The 22,865-nt window shown below is 37.1% G+C and overlaps 1 protein-coding gene across 2 annotated transcripts in view; it reads left to right on the plus strand.

Annotated features, from left to right (window-relative positions):
• The window catches only part of unkl (unk like zinc finger), a 179,468-nt gene that overhangs the window by 73,730 nt on the left and 82,873 nt on the right, over positions 1 to 22,865 (plus strand). For both annotated transcript variants that reach the window (XM_059979675.1, XM_059979676.1), the window contains exon 5: positions 22,118 to 22,253. In XM_059979675.1, coding sequence (XP_059835658.1) covers positions 22,118 to 22,253 — 136 coding nt within the window. The remainder of the gene's footprint in view (positions 1 to 22,117; positions 22,254 to 22,865) is intronic.

A 22,865-nucleotide genomic window follows, 5' to 3' on the forward strand; every position in this document is an offset into this window, starting at 1 on the left:
GTCCTCCCAAATGAATCATATCATATTTGTCAGGACAGAAATTCATGTTATTTCTCAGCTCATCATAACAACAGATAAGTATCATCTGTGGCTGAAGATTATCTTCTTTGCTTTCAGTTATACCATTAATCTTTGTGTATTCTTTGAATTTAGTCACAATTTATACATTTATTTTCACATTATTAATGTATGGAACAAACAATGGTTCCTAGTACTGATGGCGGCAGTACACAGGCTCCCAATCACCAAAACATAAACAGCCACTAACTATCACCTTTTGACTTCCACCACAAAGCCAGTATTGATCCAATCTCATATCCCTTGGGCTCTTTCTGCTTATATCAGTCCAAAACAATAATAGTGAGGGATCTCTGTTGCTCCAAAATTAACTAGGCTGCAGTCAGTCTAAGGGGATACAGGGCAGAGCATTAAATTCAGGAGAATTTTTAAGCAACAATGCAAAAAGTCCCGGCAAATGGGAGGGCATTTCTGCATTTAAGTTTCGGGAATAAATATAGGCAGTATCAGTGGAAGATCATGTTCATAGTATTGGTCATAATTTAATTATGTTATGTTATGTTATAGACTAAGGATAAAATTTGAAGAAAGGTTCTGAGTTGGAGGTGATTTACCAAAAATGGGTTTGCAGAGTAGACTTGACGGGCCAAATGGCCCAATTCTGTCCCTGTGTCTTATGGACTGGAAATAACTTTGTGAATATGAATTGATGCCAGAGCACTGGAGGCATTCAAGAAAGATTCAGTGTTTTGGAGTAAATATTTTCCCATAAAGGAAAAGGACAGTACTAATATTAAGACCCTCTTATAACAACTTTCCAGAACGTTTTTGCTACTCCTGCCTTGTTTGCATCACACTCTCTTATCCCTGATCAAAACACAATAACATCTTACGCATGTTGAAGGTACAATGATGACTATTGCCCTCTTCCTCCCCCACCCCCCCCCCTTGCAGGTTGTAAACCCAAACATTGGCTAAGCAACATATCTTTCTGGTCTTGCTGTTTGTTGATGAAATGGAATCAATGTCCTTGCTTTACTGACCTTTGCTAACATTGTAATTGTGTTGGCTGCACCCATTTAAATGACTTCCTACATCACAGTGTTATGGTCAGTTGGCCATTATATCTGGTTGTCAACTGCAGGGATTGAGATAATGGCAGGTCAAGACTCGTGTGCTCGAAATATTTTTTATCTACCTCATTTGTAGTTTCAAGTCCCTAACCCTGACTAATCCAGAAAATCCTTTTAAGTGCTGGGAATTTTTCAGGATAAAGTGAGACAAAACCAAATACTGTACCTGTCAGATATTGAGAGCTTAAAGCCTGTGAGAATATAGAAAATACAGAAGTGAATGTATGAAAAAAAGCACTGGCAAGTAAAATCAAAGAAAATTCAAGCATCTTTTCTAAGTGCATAAAGAGCAGAAGAAAAAAATAGACGTATAAGACGTTATTAGGGACCATTAAAGAAGCCCATATATGGAAGTGAAGATTGTGGGCAAGATCCTTAATCAAATGTGGCTAGTTCTGATACAATTCACAAGAAAGCATGTGTCCTGAGGTTAGAGCATTTGTGTCTGAAGGCTTCACTTTGCTTCGATAAATTATCAGGCTTACATTGAGCCTCCTTGAAACAGTGCAGGAAGTCACATAGAGTGAGGAGATGCTTTAACAGTGTAATGGTCTTTAAGGTACTTTTCCATCCAACGCAGAAGATGAAGTATCTGTCTTTTCATTTCTTTCCAGAAACCAAAGCAGTCTTTCCAGCTGAAGCAGTGAAGCACTTACAATCTAGGCTATTGTATTAGCTATTCACAGTATGGCCTTTTCCACAAAAGAGTAACCAAACATTCCACAGGAGTGACTTTGAGCTTCCAATTGTCTGCCACTTTTAATTTACCATACCAATCCCTGTGTGATCTGTTATAATATAGCAGAGTCCCAACACAAGCCTGAGAAACAACACCTTGCTATGATGAATAATTTTCAGATTCAGAAATAGAATTGAACCTTTGCTCGTGGAACCAAACAACAAAGAATTGTTAAATTCTCCTCGTGTTTCAGGCATTTTAGGGTGAAATATTGTTTGTCTTTTTGAAAGTTGTTGGGACTAAAGAGATCTGTAGGCACCTTTAATAAACACTGTCGCCTACTGAACAGTTTGGTTCATCAAGAAAGCTAAGATTAAATAGCTTTTTTGATTGCTGTTTGTGGCTGCTGCAAGTTATTTGAAATAGTTGACTATACTTGCATTAAAGGAGGTTTCAAGTAAATTTTATTGTTGTCATCACCATATACAGCCCTGAGATTTATTTTCTTGTGGACATACTCAATAAATCTATAGAATAGTACTATAACAGAATCAATGAAAGACTGCCCAACTAGGGCATTGAACCAGATTACAGAAAACAACAAAAGCAATAAGTATCACGAACATGAGATGAAAATTCCTTGAAAGTGAGTCCATAGGATGTGCGAATAGTTCTGTGATACGGCGAGTGAAGTTATCTCTTTTGATTCAAGACCCTGACTGTTCCTGAACCTGGTAGTGTGAGTCTGGAGACTCTTTCACCGCCTTCCTGATAGAAGCAGCAAGAAAAGAGCATCTCCTGGGTGGTAGGGGTCCCTGATGATGGGTGCTGCTTTCCTGCGATCATGTTTCACATAGATGTGCTCAGTGATCTGAAGGGCTTTACCTGTGATGGACTGGGCTGTATCACACTACGTTTTATAGGATTTTCAGTTCAATGGCCTGGCGCTTCCACACCAAGCTGTGATGCAGCTAGTCAGTACACTGTCCACTGCACAATCTATAGAAGTTTGTCTAAGTTTTAGATGTCATGTCGAATCTCCATAAACTCTTAAAGAAGTAGAGGTGCTGCTGTGCTTTCTTTGTAACTGCACTTATGTGCTGGGCTCAGAACAGGTCCTTTGAAATGACACCGCCTGGGAATTTAAAGTTGCTAACCCTCTCAGCCTCTGATCTCTTGATGAGGACTGGCTCATGACCTCTGGTTTTCTTCTCCTAAAGTCTATTATCAGCTTGGTCTTGTTGACATTGAGTAAGAGGTTCTGATGTGGCATCACTTAGTCAGATTGTCAATCTCCCTCTTATATGCCGATTCTTCACTACCTTTAGAAACATAGAAAATAGGTGCTGGAGTAGGCCAATCGGCCCTTCGAGCTTGCACCGCCATTCAGTATGATCATGGCTGATCATCCAACTCAGAACCCTGTACCTGCTTTCTCTCCATACTCCCTGATCCCTTTAGCCACAAGGGCCATATCCAACTTCCTCTTAAATATAGCCAATGAACCGACCTCAACTGTTTCCTGTGGCAGAAAATTCCACAGATTCACCACTCTCTGTGTGAAGAAGTTTTTCCTCATCTCGGTCCTAAAAGGCTTCCCCTTTATCCTTAAACTGTGACCCTGGACTTCCGGTAAGATGGCGATTGCTTAGCTGCTTCGAACTTTTGTTCCGTTACTGTCGCTATCTTTGCACTAAATGTCTCCATTTTTTAAACCCTAGTTGGGAACTTTTTTGGTATCTCTTACTTGCCTGTGAACACATCTAACTTACAGTGTCTAGCAAGAGTTCTAAATCCGGAAGCTACGGCTCTCTCAGACGAGACCCTGGCTGCGCTCGGACAGCTCCGAGACGAAATTTTAAAGGAATTCAAAACCGCTTTCAAACAGTTGGAAGACAAACTGGATCGGATCAGCAATAAAGTGGACAAACATGCTGAACACTTATCTCGCATCGATTCGACTTCTGAAGATTTAGAAAGTCGTGTTCGATACTTGGAGACTCTGTTCCAGCTTAGAGGAAAAGTGTAACAAACTCCTTTTCAAAATGGTGGATCTCGAAAATCGCAGCAGACGCTGCAATCTTAGAATTCTTGGATTGCCAGAGGCCACTGAACAGGGATCAACAGTGAAGTTTTTCGCCGAGTTTCTCTGTGAGATACTCAGAAAAGATTTGCTTCCGAACCCGCCTGAGCTCGAACGGGCACACCGGGTCTACGTTCCCCCCGGAATTCTGGGCTCCCGCCCGCGACCGGTAATCTTGTGCTTCCATTGATACCAGGTAAAACACAGTCTGATCGTGGACGCACGTCGCAGAGGTTCTTTTATTTTCCAGGACACAACCATTCGCTTTGTGGAAGATTTTGCACCCCAGACCTTAAAGATGCGCGTTGAGTTTAAAGGCGTAATGAAAGTGCTTTTTGATCGTGGTTTTAAACCCTCTTTTCGTACTCCTGCCGATCTACGAATCAAGCTTAACACTGGAAAATACAAGTGGTTTAAATCAGTGAAGGAACCTGAAGCATTTGTGGCAAGTCTTCCGGCTATCCAGTCATCTTCGGAACCCGATCGGACCTCCTAAAATGGTGGATAAGTACTTCTCGTAGTAAAATTACTTTTTCTGGACTCAGACTTTACTTGAATCACTCAGACATTATTCATCGAAACTCTAAGGGCTGTTGACAATCTCTCCCTGGATTTGGTGTGTGTGTAATCTATTTTTATTCTTGTACAACTTTATCTACAGAGTTCTACAACTGACTCTAACTTGTTTTGGAGATTTGAAGTCTTTAGTGAAGCCTCCCTGTTTGTTGGTTCACAGTTTAATTGCCGATTTATTTTTCCTTCTTTTTATATTTATTTTTTTATTTTTATTTTTTTTATTTTTTCCATTTCTTCACCCTTTTTTCTAATCTCTGAATTTTTTTCTCTCTTCTCTGTAAATGGTTGATAAATACTCGAATTTATAATTTTCCCCTTCCTCTCCTTTTTTTAAATCTTTTTTTTCCCCTTTCTCTTACTTTATTCTTCTATAATTTTTCACGGGCAGGTTAGTTTTGGTCTTCTTCCGAATTTCTCTGTATTAAGTTTTATATTCCTGCAGAAGGTGTTCCAATCAGTAGTTATGTTTTCTACTGCATAAACTAGTTACTATTTGCTATAGTATTTATACAGAACTGCTGTTAATGACACAGATCTGGAAGTTGTATTTGGGTTAAATTTTTGGTAGAGCTAGCTACTTGTTTTGGTAGCCGTCTAGTTTTGGGTTGTGTGGGTGGGGTGGATTTTCCAGTTCCAACATCACTCACTGTATATATTATTTCTCTTTATTGCTCAGGACATGTATATGTTTTGATTTTACGAATCTATGTTTACATCTCTGCTCCCAGACTGCTATTGTACTGCTTGACTTTTTATATGCCTGCTGCCTTTTATGCATTAGTATTAGTATAATGCATTAGTATAATTAGATAATGGCTAGTGCACTTAAACTCGTGAGCTGGAATGTAAAGGGATTGAATCCCTTTAAAAGGAGGAAGGTATTCTCACATATCAAACAACTCAAAGCTGACATTGCTTTCCTTCAAGAAACTTATATTCGTTGTTTTGATAACTCCCGGCTTCTGTCAAAGTGGGCGGGTCAGCATTTTCATTCATCCTTTGCCGCTAAAGCTAGGGGAGTCTCCATTCTTATTAACTCAAATATTCCTTTTGAACTCCATAATAAAATATCTGATACAAATGGCCGTTTTATTATTGTTTCTGGTAAACTATATAACAGGAAAGTTGCACTAGCAAACCTGTATGCCCCCAACTTTGATGATGTTAATTTTTTTGAACGTTTTTTTTCCCTCACTACCAGACTTAAACTCATACCCTCTTATACTGGGTGGTGAGTTCAATTGTTGGTTAGATCCTAATTTGGATTGATCGTCCTCTGTTACTAGACCACCTACTAAATCTGCCTTAGCTATTCAGTCGTTTCTCTCTAATTATGGTATCTCTGATATATGGCGTTTCCTCCATCCTACGGAGAGAGGTTATTCTTTTTTCTCACATGTTCACCATACCTTCACTAGAATTGATCATTTCTTACTCGATAACCAACTTATTCCATTTGCCCACTCTTGTGACTGATTTATCAGAGTATACTGATTTCTGGCCATGCCCCAATTACTCTCTCTCTGAACTTTCCTGGTCTCCCTCAGAGGAATAAACACTGGCGGTTTGATTCAACTTTATTATCGGATGATGATTTTTAAAAACTTATTAAGGATCAGATAACCTTTTATTTTAACACTAATACATCACCTGAAGTGCCATCCCAGATTGTCTGGGATGCCATGAAAGCATATCAGAGGGGGCAAATAATCTCTTACACAGCAAATCTCAACAGAAGATCCCGTGCAGATCGATTAGACCTCATTAACCAGATTAAAGAATTGGATCAAATATATGCCCAAACTAAGAACCCTGAATTATACAAGAAGCGCGTCGAACTCCAAACTAAATTTAACCTTCTGTCCACTCAACCTGTCAAACGCCAACTTCTCGAAAGCAAGAGTTGCTTTTACATTCATGGGGATAAGTCTGGTAAATTCCTAGCCAATCAGCTGAGGCGTTCCAAAGCCAAACAACATATTACAAAGATCCAGAAGGAGAACGGAGACTTTACATCGGATCATTTAGAAATTAATGACGCATTTAAAAATTTTTATTCTCGGCTTTATTCCTCTGAGTCTCTGAATGACAATATCTCTGTTGATCAATTTTTACAGAATCTGAATATCCCCTCACTTTCATCTGATTTCAAAGCCAAACTCAATGCGCCTATGTCATCAGAAGAAATATTTATTGCAATTTCTGCATGGTCCTCAGGGAAATCTCCTGGACCTGATGGGTTCCCTGTAGAATTTTATAAATCATTCTCTTCACTTCTTTCTCCTCAGTTACTTTCAGTATTATCTGACTCGTTTAATTACGGCAAATTGCCACCCTCTTTCAGTGAGGCATCTGTTATTCTTTTTTTAAAAAAGGGCAAAGACCCAACAGAGTGTTCCTCGTATAGGCCGATCTCTCTGCTCAATGTTGATGTAAAGATCTTAGCTAAAGTTTTGGCTCATAGATTAGAAACCGTTATTCCCTCCATTATCTCTGATGACCAAACAGGCTTTATTAAAAACCGTCTCCCTTTTTTTAACATTCGGCGTTTATTTAATATCTTATACTCACCTCCAACTGGGATTCCTGAATGTGTTATTTCCCTCGATGTGGAGAAAGCATTTGATCGTATAGAGTGGAACTACCTTTTTGCAGTCTTAGAAAAATTTGACCTCGGCCAAAGTTTCATCTCTTGGATCCAATTGCTGTACCTGTGTCCTACTGCTTCTGTTTTAACTAATTTTCAGAAATCCCAAGTATTTAATCTCAAACGTGGCAATGCCCCTTAAGTCCCTTTCTCTTTGATTTGGCTATAGAACCTCTGACGGTGGAGTTTCAAGATGGCGACGTAAACACCTGCCTTTTAGGCGCTCTTCACTTTTTTAACTATAATCACCCTTTAATCAAATCTTTTCGAATTGAATCAAATGAGTTGATATTTTCGATTGTTTTTTTTTCCTAAAACTATATTTGATCTAACTCTGTCGAACTTAAAATGGCTACAAGTAAGAAATCGTCTAAGGAGCCTTTATCTATTGATGCAATTTCTAATCTTCTGGACACTAAACTTGCAAGTTTGGAAAGCAAGCTGGAAAGTAAAATGGCAAGTTTGGAAAACAAGCTGGAAAGTAAAATGGCAAGTTTGGAAAACAAGCTTACCACGAAAATGTCTGAACTTGAAGGAGTTGTTAGATCGCTTGATACTAAGCTTCAGTCGCAGGCATCGGATATTCAGCGGCATGAAGATAAGTTGGCGACTCTTGAAAAATTAATTGTTGAAAAAGTACGTACAATTGAAGTGTTGGATAAGAAGGTACAATCGACTCTTAAAACTGTAGATCAGTATAAGTTTAAAATTACTGATCTCGAAAACCGATCTTGCAGACAGAATTTGCGAATTATCGGGTTTCCCGAAAGAGTTGAGTCCGGTGATTTAACTGAATTTTTCTCTAAGTTACTGTGGGAAATTTTCGGTGATGAAGGTTTGCAAACTAAACCTGTTATTGACTGCGCTCACAGAGTTGCGAGGTTTTCGTCTACAACTGATAAACCACGAGCGGTGATTGTTCACCTTCATTATCCTCGTGAGAAAGAGCTTTTAATTCGATTAGCTCGTAAAAAAGGTATGATTTCTTACAATACCAACACATTTCGAATTGTTGAGGATTACTCCTATGAGGTAATGAGAGCCAGAATCGCTTTTAAACCAGTGATGGCAGAGATTTACTCGATTGGACTTAAACAAGTTTTAATGTATCCAGCGAAGCTTAGAATTACGCTGAACGACAACAGTCAGCAAATTTTTAACACTCCAGAAGAAGCGAAGAAATTTGCTGAAGAATTTCGATCTTCTAGTGCAACTTGAACTATGTGTTATATGGAAGATTTTTCGGAGAGAGGATATCTTTTTACTTTAAGTTTTCACCTATGAAGCTGGGTTATAACTTCTTATTTTGATCTACGGGTCTGGTTTTTTTTTTACTATCATCATTGTTTATAGATGTTCCTTTTAATTTTCATAATATCTTTTTCTTCTTTCTGTTTTGGACATATACGTTTATATTTTGCAATAATGATTTACTTTTTTTTTAAGATGTCGTTTCTTTTTCCCGTAAGATTCTGTTTTTTGTAAGCATTTATTTGTTTGCCTGTACTTAGAAATGGGACGAATGTTTTGGATTTTTGGTCTTTTTTTATATATATATATTGTACTGTTTATTACATCCCTTTTTTTTAATCCTATTTTGTCTTTTAATAGATTGCTGAACTCACATTTGTATTTAGTAATATGGCTTTTTCAAAATGGCGTTTCTTCTTCCCATAAGTCTTTCCTTTTGAACCGTCATCTTTCTTGTATTTGAACACGGGTTTTTTTTTAAAGGTATATTACACTTTCAAATTTTGATGTTTATACTTTTTTTATTAATGATTGTTTTATTATATTAGTTTTTTAAATTCTGATTGATATATATTTTCTTTTTGCAACTCTATATCTTAATCTGGGTGTTATATAGTTTTCTTTTAATCTTTTTATAGAGCTGCCATCTTGAAATGGGGGTAATGTTAGTATTAGATTAAGCGCCTGCCGCTTGGCTTTTTTTTGAAGGGTGGGGGGAGGGGGTAGGGATCTTTTTTCACACTTTTGCTCTTTTTTTTTGCTTTTAGTTTATGGGCCGACTTTAAATTATTAATATTGTTGAGGTGTCATGTTCTCCGGTTGCTCCTGAATCAATTTTCCTCCTTCCTGAATTGTGGGTTATGTGTCTTTTTAACCTTTTATGATACACACAACTAATATTAGCATGATGGATAAATCTGTTAACTTTATCTCTTGGAATACTAATGGTTTAAATCATCCGATTAAACGTAAAAAAATATTTAAAGTATTCCATAGACTGAACGCTAATATTATCTTTGCACAGGAGACCCATATCAGGAGGGAGGATAATCAACGTTTTTTTAGGTTCTGGAAAGGTCAACAATTTCACTCGAATTGTACCGCCAAAATCAGGGGTGTGTCTATTTTTATAGACCCCTCAATATCGTTTACACATCATGAAATTATTTCTGACCCACAGGGTAGATTTTTGTTGATAACTGGCTCACTTTTTAATCGAAAAGTTGTTCTAGTTAATATTTATGCTCCAAACTTTCACTGCCCTGAATTTTTTAAACGTTTATTTACTTCCCTTCCTAATCTAAATGAATATATGTTGATAATGGGTGGAGATTTTAATTGTTGTTTGAATCCTTCGATGGATAGATCTAAACCTATCCGTACTCTTCTGAATAGATCAGCCCTACTTATTAATTCTTTTATGGTTGATTCGGGAATTACAGAAATATGGCGGTTTTTGAACCCTAAAGATAAAGAATTTTCATTTTTTTCACATGTATATCAAAGCTATTCTAGAATTGACTATTTTCTTATTCATCGGTTATTAACGGATGTTATTGATTGTAAATATGATTCTATTACTATTTCGGATCATGCACCTTTGAAGTTGTCTATTAAGATTTCGGACTATTCCAATAATATCAGATCTTGGAGGCTTAACGCTACTTTGCTTCAAGACCCAGAATTTATCACCTACATAAAACAGCAAATTGACTTGTTTTTCTCAACAAACTATACTGAAGAAATCTTTCTTTTTTCAATTTTTTTATTGATTTTCATATATACATATAAAAAAACATAACATAGTAATGAGTAAATTATGAATACAATAGACTTGAAATCACGTTGATAATAAGATAACAATATCCTATTAAACATCAGCAGAAAAAAATACCTTAATCAATCAAGTCAATATGATTATATATGAAAAAAAACAAAAATAACCATTAAAAGAAGAAAAAATTTGAAAATATGTGAAAAAAGTATATATTAAAAAAAATAAAACACTAAACTAAACTAACATGGGCAATAGTAATAGCTTACAAGTATATGATAGTGTCAAAAAAACTCCAGAACTCCATACCTGAACATGAATGAAGAAATCGACAGAGGAATACTTTGGGACTCTTTTAAGGCTTTTATCCGTGGACAAATTGTCTCATATTCTGTTGGTAAAAGAAAACAAAGATATTTAGATATTGCTTTATTAGTGGATAAAATCAAGGAAATTGATAAGATTTATTCCGTGACTCCTACCAAAGAACTTTATAAGAAGAGAGTTGAGCTTCAAATGGAACATAGTTTACTATTATCTTCTTCAATTGAAAATCAATTAATTAGGACCAGGGCTCAATTCTATATTCACAGTGATCGAACCGGCAAACTGTTAGCTAATCAATTAAAAGCTATTTCGACTGAGCGACAAATTATTAAAATTCGCAAACAAGACGGTAATTTAACTACTGATCATAAAGAAATTAATAATACTTTTCCAGATTTTTTTAAATCTTTATATCAATCAGAATTTGATGGTGACCAGTCCATGATGGATAATTTTTTTAACAATTTGAATATTCCTAAACTGATAGATGAAGACCATAGCCTGTTAGATGCTCCTATCTCTATGGTTGAAATAGGAGAGGCTATCTCATCAATGAATTCAGGGAAAGCTCCTGGTCCTGATGGTTATATAGTAGAATTTTTTAAAACTTTTTCTTCTTTGCTCTCTCCTTGGTTATGTGAAATTTTTAATGATGCGTTTGCTAAGAAGAGATTACCTCAATCTTTTTACGAAGCTAATATCTCTCTAATTCTCAAAAAAGATAAAGATCCTACTTTATGTACATCTTATCGCCCTATATCACTATTAAATGTAGATTCTAAGATTCTTACAAAAATTTTAGCCATTAGATTAGAAAAAGTACTATCACAGATTATTTCAGAAGATCAAACTGGTTTTATGAGGAATCGGTATTCCTTTTTTAATGTTAGAAAATTGATTAATATAATTCATACTTCACCACCCACAATCCCAGAATGTGTTATCTCATTAGATGCTGAAAAAGCTTTTGATAGAGTTGAATGGACATACTTAATTAATACATTGAGAAATTTTAATTTTAGTCCTAACTTTATATCATGGATTAAATTAATATATTATAAACCTGTTGCTTCTGTTCTTACAAATAACTATAGATCCTCTTTTTTTCAATTATCTCGTGGTACGAGACAAGGCTGTCCCTTAAGTCCTCTATTATTTAATATTGCATTAGAACCTTTAGCTATTGCTATTTGTGAATCTCCTAATATTTTTGGTATTACCCGTAATGAGAAGTTATACAAATTATCACTTTATGCTGATGACTTGCTGTTATATATTTCTGACCCTGATAGGTCTATTCCCGCTATTTTATCCTTGTTGGTTCAATTTGGTACTTTTTCTGGTTATAAACTAAACTTAGATAAGAGTGAATTATTTCCCTTAAATGCACAAACTTTATTGAGTGATAGGATACCATTTAAAGTTGTTACTGATAACTTTACCTATTTAGGTATAAAAATTACCAAGAAATATAAAGATTTATTTAGACTGAATTTTTTACCTATGCTTCATCAAATTCAACAACTTACTAGAAGATGGTCTCCTTTATTTTTATCATTAATTGGTCGGATTAATGCTATTAAAATGATGATTTTACTGAAATTTTTATACTTATTTCAAGCCTTACCAATTTTTATTTCTAAATCTTTTTTTGATAACATTGATTCAAAAATTTCCTCATTTGTGTGGCAAAATAAAAACCCTAGGTTAAGTAAAAGGCAATTACAAAAATCTAAAAAAGATGGTGGTTTAGCTTTACCTAACTTTAGATTTTATTATTGGGCAAATAATATTCGTAACTTAATGTATTGGAAACTAGATTTGGATTCACCATTGTGCCCACAGTGGGTAAATTTGGAATGTAATGAGGTAAGGGAATATTCTCTATTCTCTGTTCTTGGTTCTTGTCTTCCTGCTGATTTAGTTAAATTCAATAAACAGATATCCAACCCCATTGTCAAACATACATTACGAATTTGGTTTCAATTTCGTAAGTTTTTTACTTTGAAAAACTTTGTTCTTGATAGCTCTATCTTACTTAATTTCTTTTTCAAACCCTCTTGGACAGATCAAGCTTTTAACATATGGAAAAGGAAAGGTATAAAATGTTTTCGTGATCTTTTCTTTGATGTCATTTGACCAACTTTCCAACAAATTTGAATTACCTAAATCTAATTTTTTCAGATATTTACAAATTAGAAATTTCTTGCATAAAGTTTTACCATCTTTTCCTAATTCAACTTTAGTGGATTTTGCAGATTTGATTTTTACCTTAAACCCTTGTCAGAAGGGATTAGTAGCTTTTATTTATAATATGATTATGAAGATACAACCAGAAATATCAGTTAGAATTAAACAAGAATGGGAAAAAGAACTTCGATATAATATATCAACAGATAAATGGGAAAAAATTTTACAAATGGTTAATTCCTCTTCTATATGTGCTAAACATGCTTTAATACAATTTAAAATTGTACATAGAGCTCATATGTCTAAAGATAAACTTGCTTGATTCTATTCTCATATTAACCCTCAATGTGACAGATGTCATTCAGAAGTGGCCTCATTGACCCATATGTTTTGGTCATGTCCCACTTTACATAACTATTGGAAGGACATATTTACTACCATTTCCTCAATTTGGAATATAGATTTACAACCTCATTTTATTACTGCAATTTTTGGCATACCAAATGAAGATGGTAATCAGTTTTCCCCTTCAATCAGACGAATGATTGCTTTTGTAACATTAATGGCCAGAAGGTCTATATTACAAAACTGGAAAGAAGTAAATCCTCCTACCACGTTCCAGTGGTTTTCTCAAACTATTTCTTATCTGAGCCTGGAAAAAATTAGAAGCACTATTTTTGACTCATCAATTAAATTTGAAGAAACTTGGAGACCGTTCATTCGACATTTTCATATGAATTAATTTGGCCTTTTCCAGACCTTCTTTCTGCTTATTCATGTTCAGGTATGGAGTTCTGGAGTTTTTTGACTCTATCATATACTTGTAAACTATTATTATTGCCCATGTTAGTTTAGTTTAGTGTTTTATTTTTCTTAATATATATTTTTTTTCACATATTTTCAAATTTTTTCTTCTTTTAACGGTTATTTTTGTTTTTTTTTCATATATAATCATATGGACTTGATTGATTAAGGTATTTTTTTCTGTTGATGTTTAATAGGATATTGTTATCTTATTATTAATGCGACTTCAAGTCTATTGTATTCATAATTTACTCATTATTATGTTATGTTTTTTTTATATGTATATATGAAACTCAATAAAAAGATTGAAAAAGAAAGAAAGAAAGAAAGAAAGAACCTCTGGCGATAGCGTTTCGAAATTGTCCTGAATTGACCGGGATTTGGAGAGGGGGTGTTGAGCATAAAGTTTCTCTCTATGCTGATGACTTATTACTCTTTCTCTCAAATCCGTCTACATCCTTACCTCTATTGTTTTCACTTCTTGGACCAGTTTTGCCAGATTTCTGGCTATAAACTTAATTTACATAAGAGTGAACTTCTCCCAATTAATAAAGAAGCACAAGAACTAACATTTCGTGATCTCCCTTTTAAAGTAGTCCATAATCAATTTACTTACCTTGGAATTACAGTCACAAGGAAGTTTAAAGACAATGGTCACCTCTATCTATGTCTTTGGTAGGTCGTATTAATGTTGTTAAAATGTATGTTCTCCCCAAATTTTTATACCTATTTCAATCTATCCCAATGTTTATTCCTAAATCTTTTTTGGATTCCTTAGACTCTATTATTTTGTCATATCTGTGGCAGAATAAGCGCTCTGGAATTAATAAAATCCATCTCCAAAAATCTAAAAAAGAGGGTGGCATGGCTTTACCTAACTTTCGTTTATATTATTAGGCAGCTAATATATGTTGTGCTACCTTTTGGTCTTTCTTCCACGGCCAACCTGAGTGCCCTAACTGGGTGGGGATGGAGTTGAGCTCCACTAAAGAATTATCTATCTCTGCACTTATTGGCTCTGCACTCCCTAGTAGTCTGCCCAGATCAAGAGCTAATCCTCTTGTTAGACACACTTTGCGTATATGGGCTCAGTTCAGGAAATGCTGTGGTTTCCAGGGGTTTTCCGTTTCCAGCCCTGTTGCTCATAATCACCTTTTTTTACCTACTACATACGATTCAGCATTCCATGTTTGGTATAGAAAGGGCATTAGACATTTTGAAGATCTTTTCATTGATAATCGCTTCGCTTCTTTTCAGCAGCTCTCTGTTAAGTTCAATCTGCCTAACGCTCATTTTTTCAGATATCTCCAAATCGGACACTTTATTCCTAACTTTCCTGAAATGCCTGTGAAAAATGCTATGGACCTATTTCTTTCCATTAATCCACTAGGTAAAGGCTTAATATCAATCATCCGAGATAAACTAGCAGCCTTACGACAGGCCCCTATGGATAAATCAAAATGGCCTGGGAGCAGGATTTAAATATCTCCTTATCTGAAGAGAGCTGGTATTCAGTTCTAAAATCGGTTAACTCAACCTCTCTTTCTGCTCGCCACTGCCTTTTACAGTTTAAGATTGTTCATAGAGCCCATATGTCTAAATCTAAACTATCTCGATTCTACCCTAACATTAGTCCGCTCTGTGATAAATGCAAGAGGGGCGTGGCCTCTCTCATCCATATGTACTGGTTCTGTCCTAGCTTGGAGAAATTCTGGAAAGATGTCTTCACTACATTATCGTGTATTCTGAATCAGCACCTAGAACCAAACCCCTTAATTGCTCTGTTCGGTTTTTGGGGCGAGACAGATTTATGTCTGGGTCCAACCAAATGCCGAATATTATCCTTTGCCTCTCTCCTGGCTAGACACTTGATCCTCCTTAGATGGAGAGATGTTGCCCCGCCCACTCATGCTCAATGGCTTAATGACATCATGGCCTGTTTGGACCTCGAAAAAATTCATTATTCAGTTCTCAATTGGAATCTAAAGTTCCATAAGGTCTGGGGACCTTTTATCGAGTACTTTCATAACCTTCCTCTTGACTAGGGTTTTTTTTTCTTTTCGGTCCCTTGCTTTCAGCTCCCTTTTTTTTCTCTCTGATAGAAGGCATTATTATCCTCTGTTGCTGAGTGTATTCACAGTCTGGGAGTTTGGCTGTCCTGATTTATACTCTCTATATTGTGTTGTGGTTGGTCTGGAGTTGCTGTTGTTTTCTCTTGTGTTGTGGGGCTTGGAGAGGACACTAAGCTTACTTGTCTTTAATTTAGGTGCTTTTTTGTTAAATTCTCTTCCTTTGTAGCATATTGTTATTGTATGCTTAATTTTGCACTGTTTGAATGGTCCTCATTGGGATTTGGGGTTTTTAATTTGTAAAATGTTTTGAAAAACTAATAAAAAAATTTAAAAAAAAACTGTGACCCCTTGTTCTGGACTTCCCCAACATCGGAAACAATTTTCCTGCATCTAGCCTGTCCAATCCCTTTAGAATTTTATACGTTTCAACAAGATCCCCCCTCAATCTTCTAAATTCCAGTGAGTATAAGCCTAGTTGATTCAGTCTTTCTTCATATGAAAGTCCTGCCATCCCAGGAATCAATCTGGTGAACCTTCTTTGTACTCTCTCAGATGTCTTTCCTCAGATTAGGGGACCAGAACTGCACACAATACTCTAGGTGCGGTCTCACCAAGGCCTTGTACAATTGCAGTAGAACCTCCCTGCTCTTGTACTCAAATCCTTTTGCTATGAATGCCAACATACCATTTGCTTTTTTCACCACCTGCTGTACCTGCATGCCTACCTTCAATGACTAGTGTACAATGACACCCAGGTCTCGTTGCATCTCCCCTTTTCCTAATCGGCCACCTTTCAGATAATAATCTGTTTTCCTGTTCTTGCAACCAAAGTGGATAACCTCACATTTATCCACATTAAATTGCATCTGCCACGAATTTGCCCAATCATCTAACCTATCCAAGTCACCCTGCATCCTCTTAGCATCCTCCTCACAGCTAACACCGCCGCCCAGCTTCGTGTCATCCGCAGACTTGGAGATGCTGCATTTAATTCCCTCGTCTAAATCATTAATATATATTGTAAACAACTGGGGTCCCAGCACTGAGCCTTACGGTACCCCACTAGTCACTGCCTGCCATTTTGAAAAGGTCCCGTTTACTCCCACTCTTTGTTTCCTGTCTGCCAACCAATTCTCTGTCCACATCAATACCATACCCCCAATACCGTGTGTTTTAAGTTTGCACACTAATCTCTTGTGTGGGACTTTGTCAAAAGCCTTTTGAAAATGGAAATATACCACATCCACTGGCTCTCCCCTATCTACTCTACTAGTTACATCTTCAAAAAATTCTATAAGATTCGTCAGACACAATTTTCCTTTCACAAATCCATGCTGACATTGTCCGATGATTTCACCTCTTTCTAAATGTGCTCTTATCACATCTTTGATAACCGACTCTAGCATTTTCCCCACCACCGATGTCAGACTTACCGGTCTATAATTCCCCGGTTTCTGTCTCCCTCCTTTTTTAAAAAGTGGGGTTACATTAGCCACCTTCCAATCCTCAGGAACTAATCCAGAATCTAAGGAGTTTTGAAAAATTATCACTAATGCATCCACTATTTCTTGGGCTACTTCCTTAAGCACTTTGGGATGCAGACCATCTGGCCCTGGGGATTTATCTGCCTTTCATCCCTTCAATTTACCTAACATCACTTCCCTACTAACATGTATTTCCCTCAGTTCCTTCATCTCACTAGACCCTCGGTCCCCTACTATTTCTGGAAGATTGTTTATGTCCTCCTTAGTGAAGACAGAACCAAAGTAGTTATTCTACTGGTCTGCCATGCCTTGTTCCCTATGATCAATTCACCTGATTCTGACTGTAAGGGACCTACATTTGTCTTGACCAATCTTTTTCTTTTCACATATCTATGAAAGCTTTTACAGTCAGTTTTTATGTTCCCTGCCAGCTTTCTCTCATAATCTTTTTCCCTTAAACCCTTTGTCCTCCCCTGCTGGTCTCTGAATTTCTCCCAGTCCTCAGGTGTGCTGCTTTTTTTTGCTAATTTATATGTTTCTTCTTTGGACTTGATACTATCCCTAATTTCCCTTGTCAGCCACGGGTGCACTACCTTCCCTGGTTTATTCTATTGCCAAACTGGAATGAACAATTGTTGTAGTTCATCCATGCGATCTTTAAATGCTTGTCATTGCATGTCCACCGTCAACCCTTTAAGTATCATTTGCCAGTCTATCTTAGCTAATTCACGTCTCATTCCTTCAAAGTTACCCTTCTTTAAGTTCAGAACCTTTGTTTCTGAATTAACTATGTCACTCTCCATCTTAATGAAGAATTCCACCATATTATGGTCATTCTTACCCAAGGGGCCTCGCATGACAAGATTGCTAACTAACCCTTCCTTATTGCTCAATACCCAATCTAGAATGGCCTGCTCTCTAGTTGGTTTCTCGACATGTTGGTTCAGCAAACCATCCCACATACATTCCAAGCACCTTTACCAATTTGATTCGGCCTATGACAGCAGGGTCATCAGCAAACTTGAATGTGGCATTGGAGCTGTGCTTAGCCACACAGTCATAAGAATAAAGCGAGCAGAGTAGGGGACTAAGCACCAGACCTGTGGTGCACTTGTGCTGTTGGAGATCGCGGAAGAGATGTTGTTGCCAAAATGAAGTGACTGGGGTCTGCAAGTAAGGAAAGCAAGGAGCCATTGAGGCCAAGCTCTTGAACTTTATTGATTAGTTTTGAGGGGATGATTATTTTGCTGTAATTTGCAAGCTACAGTTAATAAAGAGCATTCAATATATGTATCTTTGCTGTCCAGGTGTTCTAGGATTGAGTGAAGAGCTAATGAGATGGCATCTGCTGTTGACCTGTCATTCCAGTAAGCATATTAGAGCAGTTCGAAGTCACTTCTCAGGCAGGAGTTGATGTGTTTCATTACCAAACACTTCGCTGTGGATCTAAGTGCTACTGGGCGATGGTAATTGAGGCAGGTCACCACGCTCTTCTTGGGCACTGGTATAATTAAAGCCTACTGGAAGGAGGTGGGTATCACACACTGACTAAGCGAGAGGCTAAAGATCTTTGTGATCACACCAGCCAGTTGATTAACACTGGTCTTTAGTACTTGGCCAAGTACAGTTTTTGGGCCGGATGCTTTTCATGGGTTCACTCTCTTGAAGGCTGCTCATATGTCTGCTTCAGAGACTGAAATCAGGATCATCGGCAGATGTGTGAGTTCATGTTGGTTTCTCTGGATTTTGACAGTCAAAGCAGGCATAGAAGGCATTAAGCTCATCTAGAAGTAAAGCCCTACCTTCTTCAATGTTGCTTGATTTAACTTTATAAGAGGTGATTATATCCAAGCCCTGCCACAACTGTTGAACATCCTTTGTTGATTCACTTTTCATCCAGAATTGCTACTTCACCTGTAAGATGGCTTTCTGGGACTTTGTCACCAGACTTGAGTGCCTCTGATCTGGCTGTCAGCAGATTTCAGATCTCATGGTTCATCAAGGGCTTCTGATTGGGAAAGACTCTGAATGATTTTGTGGGGGACTTGTGTACAGCTGTTTTAGTAAAGTCTGCTACAAACATGGCATATTTGTTCAGATCCACAGATGAGTCCTTGAACACAGCCCAGTCCACCAACTCAAAGAAATCCTGTAGCTGCTTCTCTGCCTCCCATGACCACCTCTTTGTTGTCCTAATTTCTGGAGCATTGCCGTTTAGCCTCTAACTGTATGCAGGTAGAAGGACAGCCAAGTGGCCAAGAGTTCTGGTTTACTGAAATCTAGTCTGGGCATGGAATGATAGGCATTCGTTATCTTAGTGTTAACGGTGGTCTAGTGTGTTGGGACCTCTGGTGCTATGGATTGAAAGATTGGTGCTATGGCTGAAAGTAATTGGGCAGGGTTTTCTTCAAACAAGCCTGGTTGAAGTCTGTCTATGATATGAAATGCATCAGGGTGGACTTTCCTGGTTTGGGATGGCATTATGCAGTATCGCAAACGCTTGATTATAGTTGGCCGCTGGTGGTATGTAAACTGCGGTCAGGATCATGGATGAGAACTCCCTAGATAATTAGAACGGCCGACATTTGACCATTTGGTGTTACAAATCAGGGAAACATGAGTTCAATAAAACTGCCTCATCCAAGCACCACCGAGAGTTTATCACGAAACACACACCTCCTTTTGCCTTTTCCAAGTCAGCAGTTCAGTCCATTCGGTAAATCAAGAAGCCTTTGGTTCTGGTCGCTGGGCCTGACAAGCCAATTCTCTGTCAGACAAAGAATACAACAAGTTCTCATTTCTCACAGATAACAGCAATCTTCTCCTTAGGTCCTCAAGTGTCTGTACATTTGCCAACAAGATGCTGGGTAGAGGAGGCTTTGGCCGTCTGCGCTTCAGCCTGGCTTGTAGTCCCCCTGCATCTGCCTGGTCATGGTGCGGAACCTTCGACACTTAAAGGTGCAATTCCCAGTTGGTCCACTGTGTCCTTCAGATGATCATGAGATCAGTAGTTCAATAAGTTGATTTAAAAGTTTATTGTTTAGAGGGAAGTTGCAGATTGCAGTGAGTAATTTGAAAAAGGTATATTTCAAAGAATATTTAGAATTATTGTCTGCAGCCCACAACTTTGTTCCATCTTGTTCCATAATATGTTAAATCCAAATGCTGTAAATCATGTTTATGCCTATGGTTCTGTTAGTTCAGTTGGTTAATGACCTGAAGAAATGACAGCAATTATATATTACAGATTCAATTCCAGCTTGTGGATCTCCTCTCGAAAGTAATCAGTTATAGTGCTTGGGTTTGCATAACGGTCAGTGTTCTGTGAAGAAAGAAGTTCTATTAATGTACTTTCCAATTTCAACAGTAATGTTTGCAATGAGCTCACAAATCTTCTGAGCTACATTTGTGAAAATTCAGAATCATTGAAAGATTATGGGGATGCTCTCTACCTTCAGGGTATGAAATTAAACATGTTTGGATGTAAAATTAATTCTTATTATCAGATACCAAATATACAGTGGTCTTATAACCTTCTAAAGCATTTTTTAAAGTGCAGTTTTCTAATTGATATTATTAATTGGGGATTGAAACATACTCTTAACTTCAATCTGGTTTGTATCCCATTCATATTAGTTAATTGTGAAGCTTTAATGCCTTAATAAAATGAGTATTTTACATACAATTTCCTAATAGTGGCTATTGCATTTACACAAAATTGTAAACTATGTGAGTTTAAGAATTTTGAGTAGGAAAATATAATCAGATTGTGAGTGATGTTCTTAATATGTTTGCTGCCAGCAGTTGTCACTTGAATGCTCTAACATAATTGAGAAACTGAATTTAACTGAATAGCCTACTTTTCTGTGAACAATGAAAAATTTTTAATTTATGATTAGTATGTGACACCTTTGTATTTGTTTATAATTTAACAGAGCTTTGTGAGGAGTTTCAGAATAATGTTTCTTTGTATTGGATGCTGAAGTTGGGAAGGATGGGTTTTAAGTATGTGAAAGATGGAGGTGGAGTCTTGGCAAGACTAGTGTACAAAAAATCAGTTTTTAGGGTTTATGGTGTAGTGGCTACTTGTCAAGGAAGGTCTCTTTCTGCTTCAAGGGAAATTCTGAGGATCAGAGGAAATTCTGCAGATCTTTGCTAGATAGAAGTTATGCTGGGGGGGGGGGGGAGGCAGCAGGATTTGTTGGCTAAACAATCTCATTCCTGATCATGGGGGGGTTCTGTGGGAAGACAAGCTGTTTTTTTTGTTCTTGTCAGTGATTCTGAGAATTCAGGGCCAAGGACTTACATTTGGAGGCCCAGAGGTAATTTGTCCCAGGGTTGGAGGCCTGCTTCTGTGTGTGGGTCAATGGGAGGGTAGGTAAGGGGCTTGTTTTCCTGTTGTGTTGATTTGTTTTGTTTTGCAGAGCATGGTGGACAGGGTATATTGGCACCAGAATACATGTTGATAGTTACAGGCTGCCCCCAGCACATCCATATCTTAAGATCATAAGACATGGGGCAGAATTACACTATTTGGCCCATCAAATCATCTCCACCATTCCATCATGGCTGACTTGCCTTTTCCCTGTAATCTTTGACACCCTTACTGATCAAGAATCTGTCAAGCTCCTCTTTAAATATATTCAATGACTTGGCCTCCACAGCTGTCCATGGCAATTAATTCTTCAGATCCACCTCTCTTCATCTTCATCTTAATTTTTAAGGGCGTCGTTATATTTTGAGGCTGTGCCTTCTGGTCCTAATCATGACATGTAACGTGAAAAGAAGTGGCCCCAACACTAATCCCTGTGGAACACTCTTAGTCACCAGATTTGTCAGGTTATGTTGGTTGTTAACACAAGTGACACATTTCACTGTATGCTTCAATGTACATGTGATAGATAAATGTATCTGAATCTGTAGGAGGCTTAATATAGGAAGGAGGTTTTGTTAGTTTGGTGTGGAAGAGAGCTGTGTGCATTATTTTCAGCAGAAGTTCATTTTCCATATTATGTTTTCTACTTTGTGTTGTGGACTATTGAGTAGTGTAACCTTGATGTAAATTTGCTTACTTTGCAGAAACGAACTTTGTGCTAGCAAATTACAAGACTGATCAATGTAATAAACCACCTCGACTCTGCCGACAAGGATATGCTTGTCCTCATTATCACAATAGCCGAGACCGAAGAAGGAATCCACGAAAATTTAAATATCGGTAAAGAATCAGTTTATTTTGGGGGTGTTGTTTGCCTTTGTGCGATGCTGATTTGCACCTGACCATTCACAAATGTTACCTCTCCTAGATTTCAACAAGTAATTTTTGGAACATGGTTTGTGAGCTCTATTTATGTTTGAATTTAAATTTTATTTTGATGTATGCTGCAATTTAGAGTTTAATTACAAATCATGACTTAGCAGGGAGATAGACCAGGATAAAATGGCAGATTGGATATGTATTTTGTCTACCATCATGTTCTTCTCTACAGTACAGCTGTGTCCATTTTAATTAACTTACCATATTCATTGCCTGTTATGCTGCTATGACTTCTCAGTTTGCCAGGCTTAAAACATTAATAGGAAAGCTCCTGGTTGAATCTGACATAATTGATTAATGATCATATTGTCTGCTAAAAAGTTTAAGGTAAAATAAGACCAGTATAAAATCATGTTTGCAGAGTATATGATGAAAGAGGTGATAATACTGTTCTTGCAGGTTGGATTTAAAATTTTTAGATAAGAGCGAACAAAAGATTCAAAAGAAAAATATTTTTTAGGTGCTGGGAATGAATGAAATTACAAACCCCATTTCCAGAAAAGTTGGGATATT

Source organism: Hypanus sabinus, chromosome 9, assembly GCF_030144855.1.
Source record: "Hypanus sabinus isolate sHypSab1 chromosome 9, sHypSab1.hap1, whole genome shotgun sequence".
NCBI lineage: Eukaryota > Metazoa > Chordata > Chondrichthyes > Myliobatiformes > Dasyatidae > Hypanus > Hypanus sabinus.